Source organism: Pelmatolapia mariae, linkage group LG16_19 (assembly GCF_036321145.2).
Source record: "Pelmatolapia mariae isolate MD_Pm_ZW linkage group LG16_19, Pm_UMD_F_2, whole genome shotgun sequence".
Taxonomy (NCBI): Eukaryota; Metazoa; Chordata; class Actinopteri; order Cichliformes; family Cichlidae; genus Pelmatolapia; species Pelmatolapia mariae.
In genome coordinates this window covers 65,555,487-65,562,986 of record NC_086241.1, presented here as the reverse complement: position 1 = coordinate 65,562,986, position 7,500 = coordinate 65,555,487, and the positions used below count along the sequence as shown (strand labels likewise).

At 39.5% G+C, this 7,500-nt stretch overlaps 1 protein-coding gene across 1 annotated transcript in view; it reads right to left on the bottom strand.

The window, feature by feature from the left end:
* sntg2 (syntrophin, gamma 2) overlaps nucleotides 1-7,500 on the bottom strand; it is a 100,793-nt gene that overhangs the window by 22,810 nt on the left and 70,483 nt on the right. Inside the window, exons 13-14 of the mRNA XM_063498286.1 lie at nucleotides 7,418-7,489; nucleotides 6,933-7,139 (exon numbers count right to left, since the gene is read on the bottom strand). Coding sequence (XP_063354356.1) covers nucleotides 6,933-7,139; nucleotides 7,418-7,489 — 279 coding nt within the window. The remainder of the gene's footprint in view (nucleotides 1-6,932; nucleotides 7,140-7,417; nucleotides 7,490-7,500) is intronic.

The following is a 7,500-nucleotide window of genomic DNA, read 5'->3' as shown; positions in this document are numbered from 1 at the left end:
ACGCTGTCCAGCCCCACGCACGGGGCGATCCGCGGTAGCTCGTTAACGGAGATTTGCCGTGTTGTGGCGTTAACGTCATTTCAACGAGATTAACGCTGACAGCACTAGTGGGAACACAACGAATATGACTGCACATTTACTCCGACATCATCCTAGTGCAAAGACAAGTGGAAGCAGACAAAAACAACAAGCACGCATGCTACAAACTTTACCCAAGTCATTTAAACAGCCGTTAGCACATGATTCTCCTTATGGGGACCTGATATGTTTAATATGCTGCTGAGAGTATACCCCAGAAGAAGCGTATAGTATAGCTTTTATTTTGGAAAGAGCCATTTCTCTGTAATAAACTCTTTTCCAAAGATGAGGGATTTCTCCATGAGATATCTATGTTTTTATTACTTTGTCGTTTCAGCAACATTAAATTTAAAAACTGTACTTTTGAGTTAAAATATATATTTATAATTTTAATAAATGACAAATTAAAAAAGCATGAACATTTTTTGTATCGAAAAAATATCGAACCGTGACACCAAAGTATCGAACCGAACCGAACCGTGAATTTTGTGTATCGTTGCACCCCTACTGTTTATTATTGTTTTGATTTTAAAATCACAAGAAAAATGACAGTAAAGGAGAAACTATCAACTTTTGATTTCCATGCATTTTACTATTTCACAAAATAGTGAAAAAGTTAGTTAAAAACAACAAGCAGATGAGTTTCTTGCAGGGATTGGTCACAAATTAAAGGCTATTGCTGCTAAGCCTTCATTCAGTCCATCTCTTCATCCGTTTGCAGCTAAAGCCAAAGGCATACAACATGACCAGAAACCTGACTGACAGAAACACAGCTCGTCTGAAAACAAAAAAGACACAGAATCACAACAATATATAAAGAACAGCAGTGTGGGAAGATCTGAAGGAAAAGGTACCCAGTGCTAGACTTTGAAATAAACACAGGACAGGTTGCCCATAGCGAACAACTTCAGCTGATGACAGAAAAATCCCTGGAGCTGTGAAGAAGAACTTCAAAACGACAGTCAAGGACGTCACTGTCAGTCTAGAAAGCACAGGTGTGAAAATATCACAAGATCAAGACAAAAGAACGGGCAGCAGACTCCCAGAGACGAGGCTGCGAGATGCAAATCTCTTATCAGCAAGGAGGAATCCATAGGCTGGATTCGCATTTACCAAAATATAGTGGTGGAAAGTCAAAGTGAGGAGAAAGACGCGAAGTGGCCATGATCAAAACAAGCGTGAAACCAAGACAGGCGCTGGGGTGTCACCGACTGGTCTGTGGACTGTCGACGTTGAACCTTAATTTCAGTATTTTTATTTATTTTTTTAAAAAGTGATCTTCCTTGGTAGATTCAGTGCCAGGTAATCATATAACGCCATAACTTTAGTTACTTCATAGGAAAAAAATGGATAACTTGCTCGTTTAGTGTCAAGTAACATCCTGATAAAATATTCATGTTTGTCTCTCTTATGATTTTGGGCACTTTAACATGGGGGTCAGTGGGGACTGAGTCACTGACATCAGTGTAACACTGATGAAGAACTGGGTTTGCTTCATTTTTCTGCTCTAGAAGCTGACGTGTGAAACATGAAATGTTTACCAAATCACGTCCCGTCCTGGCCACTTACGGCTGCTCGGGTACATGGATTAGTTTGTTTCCCAGTGTTGATTCATAGCACATAATGGCAGCAACAGGCTCTATTCACTTCTAGCTGTTAATAACTCTCTCATTGGCTGGCCCTCGTTCCCACTACATGACAACAATCCTAAACACAAAGCTTTTAATAAAAATAAAAACTGAACGTTCTTGAACTGGCCATCAATGGATAAAACCCGACTGAGCACATTAGCTTCTTGCTCAGTTAGTACAAAAGACTAAAGAGAGAGAAACACACTAACAAAACTGAACTGAATACATTTGCTTTAAGAGCCCGGAAAACAATTTCCAATACAGAAACCGAGACTTTAGGTTTATCACTGAGTTTTTAGACTTCAGCTCAAACAAATATTAGACTTAATTGCTATTTATTCATTTGATGTTCATTGATTAACTTTTGTTCATGTGAAAAAGGAGCCAACATTTAAAGGCTCTTTGTTTAAAAAAAAAAAAGACAGGATGTATGTGCATATAAACGGTGTCACATAAAAGCTAAAAGCCCATCTCTGCTTTTCTGTGTCGTGTTTTGATCTGAAGTACAAAAGTCTGAAGCAAACATTAAATTGCACCCTCGTGCAAATTAGGCTACTTTTGAAGCTGCATTGTAATAACTAGTTAGCTACATTTATTTAATATTTAATCTGCTAATTTATGTCAATATTTCAACTGATCGTCATTTTGGGGACACTCCTTTTTGTAAAGCTGTTTACTGCTTTTTATTGTTAAAGATCGTGACTATTGAAAGGGCATTTTAACAATTGGGACTGAGTCACTTTTGGAACAAGCTTGACAAAAAAGTGCAAAGTGCAAAAGTCATGAACCGCCCCTCATTTCTTTGTATTTTGCTTGGAAAATGTGAAATAGGTGTAGAAAGATGCGTGGGAATACAGTAAATAAGAGAAAAAAGTTTGTACAGTTCTAACCTTGAAAGTCAATACCTCACGCTGTGTTGAAGAATACAGCCCGAAACCTTTATTGTTCATTTCTTGAAGTAGTCTTCAGGAACAGTTCTCTAGGCTTCTCAAAGGACATTCAAAGCTTCTCTTTGGTTACATGCTGGCTGCCTTTTGTTCCATTCTGTGCCAAAATGATCCCACACTGCTTCAGTAATGTTGAGGTCTGGACTCTGGGGGAGACAATCCATGACTTGTGGCGTTTCCACTCTGTGTTTTTTCTACCCAGGCATGATTTTACTGTGTTGGTATTAAGCTGAGAAATATAGCCTTTGGAAATTCACTGTGAAAGACAATTTGAACCAAAAATTCTAAATCAGGATTCCTCACGGCTGTTTTTTCAGTCCACTTGTTGTGTTTGGCATACCTTTCATTGGAATGGCTTCATGACAGCCACCCTGATGAAACATAATTTAACAGTAACTGAAGGGCCAACTGTATCTCTCAAGTCCTGTATGAAGTCTTTGGTACATATCTTTTTCTATTTCTTAAAAACACGACTTTTAGATACTATTCATCTGCAGCAGGTAGTTTCTTTCTTTCAGGTTTGCAGATTCTTCTTTTGCCCTGATTTTATCCAATTTCCTCTGGGGTTTTTTTTTGTTTTTTGTTTTGTTTTTTTTGTTTTGTTTTTTTTGTAACACATGGCAAGATATGCTTTTCTCTGAAAATATTGAGGTAACTTAACACACCGTGTTGATTATGGAAGTAGTATTTTAGGGGTACGGTAAGAAGATTTATTAAAAAGCAGTTGGGCCTAGAGTTTGTTTGGGTAGGGTTATATCCAGTCAGATAATGAAAGCGGCACAATTTTAATATCAAAGAGCTCCCTCTGTCCATCATTGCCACACACACAGTATATATATTTTTGGTAGGCACATGGAAATGCATTCAAGGCAACACAAACATATTATTTCCCTGCTAAATCAGCCCAAATACCAAATGCGCTCAGCCCTCACCTGAGGTAGCTGCAGCTTTCTCTGGATCTGGGTTTAGTATTCAGTGAATCCACTTTAAATATGAAGTGCAGCTCACAGTTGGCATTAGTTAGCCAGCATCAAAGAAATAACCTCCAAACATCTGCCCTCTGATGAAGCAGAGCCGACCACAAAGAGAACGACAAAACACCAGCAGGTGTTTGAAAAATCAAAAGTTGCCCCTGAAGTATTTCACTACAGAACGAGCACAAAAACACAGAGCTTCTGTGGCCTGGCGATGGCTTTAAACTCCTAAACACCAGTGTTAAATTAACATGCAGGCCAATAAAATCTACAAAAACAAGAAAAGACTGAAAATAAAGTGTCTTTCACTGGGAGGTTTGTCTGAACATTGGGAGGTGTCCAAGATGCAGCATTATATAGCACCAGCTCAAATGCACTACAAAGAATTCGTGTGACTCATTGTTAGGTCCTACACCCAAAGTATTTCTGGTTGAGCTTTTTTTTCCCATTTTGGGTGATATCACTTTGTCTGAAACAGGAAAGCTTGAGTCTTCCTGCTGTATGCTGTAACATTTTGTTATGTATGTTAAGGATGAAAAATTTTAATTGAATGTATTTTAGTTATTAATTTTAAGTTGCAGTCAAACTATTGGCAGCTGGCCTAGACAGCAAATTACAATGAGCTCTACATCCATATACTTGTAAGTTGCCAAAAAAATGAACTGATCTATTATTATTAAGAAGTGTTTTACACATCTGTCGACTAGACAAGTGATTCGCTGGTTTGACAATCATCAAAGTAGTTTCCAAGGGTAGCTGCATAGGCAGACACCACTGTGATTAATATAAGCAGGCCTGAAATATGATAGAAACTGCTCGTTTCAGAAAATAAATTCAAGCGTTACTCCTAGCAAGAATTAAGGAAACATTTATTATTATCAGAAGAAATCACAGTTCAAAAACTTTCAAAGCTTTTTGTCCCAGCTGTCATTTGTTCACCAAGCCCTGCAATGTGTAACGATCACGTAGCTCGTTGGACACAAACTAAAGGACCAACTTTTTCAGACTTTGATAGAGGGATTTCAGTCTATTTGATACCCTAAATCAAGGGAAAGCGACTGAACTCAGTGCATGTTTGCCAAACTGAGAGGAGGAATGGGCTGGATGGAACTGTCAGGGGACCAGTTAAGCCCCATTTGCAAGCCAGACAAATTCATCTGAAGCAGGTAAGGCCTCTGGCATTTTTCTGAGCTGCAACCAGAGAATTCAAAAATGTTGTGGCATGTTAAGCCTGGTGTAGCCATACGACTGAATAATGATTCCCTCAGACCCAAATCCAATCTCTAATTTCACTTGCACTATCTGTGCCACGAAAACTCTTAACTGCTCACCGTGTCAAACCTGACACACCAAATCATGTTGGTGAAATTCTGTTATTAAAATAACTGTTTGTAAATGTCTTTGTATATTTAAACAGAAACTAAAAAAAAACCAAAACTTACAAATCTGACATTTCTGACAGATTTCAAGTAATGGTTATTCATAACAAAACTGGAATTAACAAAGGTTTCCTTGGTCAAAAGAAAAAGACATGCCTGTTATTGCCTGTAATTCACCAGTAGGGAGATAATGTGTTAGATTTTTATATCACAGAAAAGTACTGATTGTTTTACTGATTTAGACGTCTTCCAAATGTCCTCTTCTGGCTGCTCCCTTTAGAGGTTGCCATAGTGGATCATCTGCCTCCATCTCACCCCTATCCCTCCTGTGTCACACCAACCCTCTACTGTGTCCTTCTTCATTACAGCCATGAATCTTCTGTGATGTACCTGGCAGGTCCATCTTTGGCATCCTTTGTCCAGTATATCCTCTATCCCTCCTCTGCATATGTCCAAACCATCTCAGCCTCTAAACTGCTCAGCCTGACCTGTCCCTCTGATGTACTCATTTCTGATCCAGTCCATTCTGGTCACATCCAATGAAAATCCTAACATCTTCAACTCGGCCTCCTTCTGCTTTTAGACTCACTGCTAGGCTTCTGTCACAAATCATCCCAGAGACTTGTCTCCAACTGCTCCACCCAGCCTGCACTCTCTTCTTGACCTCTCCTGTGAACTGTCTATAGCTTTGGCTGGTTGAGTACAGGTATTTAAATTCATCCAACTTTGCATGTTCACCTTTCCACCTGCCTACCTCTCATTCACACACATGTATTCTATTCCTACTCTCACTACAGATTTCATGAGTGTCATCTGTAAAAGTCCACAGAGACCGCTGTCTCGTCTCATCTGTTAACCTGTCCATCACCACTGCAAACAAAAAGGGGTTCAGAGAGCTTTTCTCTAGATCTACAAAGGCACAGTGCAACTCTGTCTGATCGTCTCTATTCTTCTCCATCAGCAAACATCAAGCAAACATCACAGCTGTAGTGTTCATTCTCAGCATGAAGCCCTAACGCATGTCACCGAGTGTCGCTTAAATGAGCTTCAACAACTCTTCATGGTATGGCTAATCAGCCTCATCTCTTTCTAGTTACTACAGCTCTGCACATCAACCCTGTTCTTGAAAATTGGACTCATTCTTCTACTCTTCTGGCAGCTTCTCAATCTCCAAGATTGTGTTAAACATTCGACTTTAAAAAACGCCATGTCCTCTCTTCAAGACATCTTCATACCATCACAGGTATAGCCACCTGGATAAACACGGCTTTCCACACTTCATTCCTTTACACAGCTACCCTCGCTTCCACCTTATTAATTCTCTGCACTCCACTAACTTAACTCCATCCATTTCTATCTCTGTCTTTAATCATCCTAACCTGCTGCACATCCTTTCCAGCTCATTGTCTCCATCTAACAAATCAACACAGGTTTTTCTTCTTCTTTAAGAGGTGTTCAAAAACTCATGTATGAAATATAATACACACAGTTTTAATAAATACAGGAGGTAAATGATGAATGCAAGTCACTTCCTCAAAACAAAAGGTGCAACGACAATAATCATAGCAATATCATATAGATGTTTGTGCTGCTCTGTTATGCTAAATAAATGGACCAGTGCACAATTGTACAGGAATATTACACACAAATGCAATTGTGCTGTAGTGTTCCTATGCAATAATACTGGTATTAAAGGATTATAAAGCTCAATTTCAGACTGTCATGTTTGTATTTGGAAGAGTACATTTTAGTTATCCAAGATTATTGATGCTATTTATCTTCCTTCTGGCTCTAAAGCCCAATGGAAAGCATACAGTTGTGCTGTGGTCTTAATTTCACTAGGCACTACTTTCGAACTTATATTCAAAGAATTTATAAACAGAAAATACCAAAAAAGAGACCATTTTATATGAAAGTACTCACTTGTATTCGCTGCACTTCCAAGAAGACAGCCCTTTGGAAGGACTTCTCCCAGATAGCCAGGTCAGTGGCCAGCTCTACCCTGAAGGTGTGGCTCTGGCCGTGGCCGACCAGAATACTGAAGCACAGAGACTCCGTGTCCTGCTCAGGAGAATGCTCCAGTCCCAAGTAGAGCCTTGCCTGGAGCCAGCAGTCCTCTGCCATCCACAGCTGTAATGCAAACTTGTAATTACTACATACTGGGGGAAAGGTACGCTGTTATTTCACTTTCTACAGCTGATGTCAGTAGAAGGAATCACTAGTATTTCTCTATATTCGCAGGTTAAACAGATGAACCTTCTCTGTGTACATGCCTTGGTTAGACAGCTCCCTGAATCACTATACTACACGCTCAAAGAGGAAAACAGACCTCTCTAGAGAGAGCAAACAGAGGTGATCAAAATTTGAACAGCCCTGATGCACATCACAGCATCCTTCTCATAACTTACCTTGTGAACCTTGAAAAGAACCTCATAGAGGTTATATGTTGTTTCAGCTTGTCCCCAGTCAGCAGCACTGATCTGAGAAATAA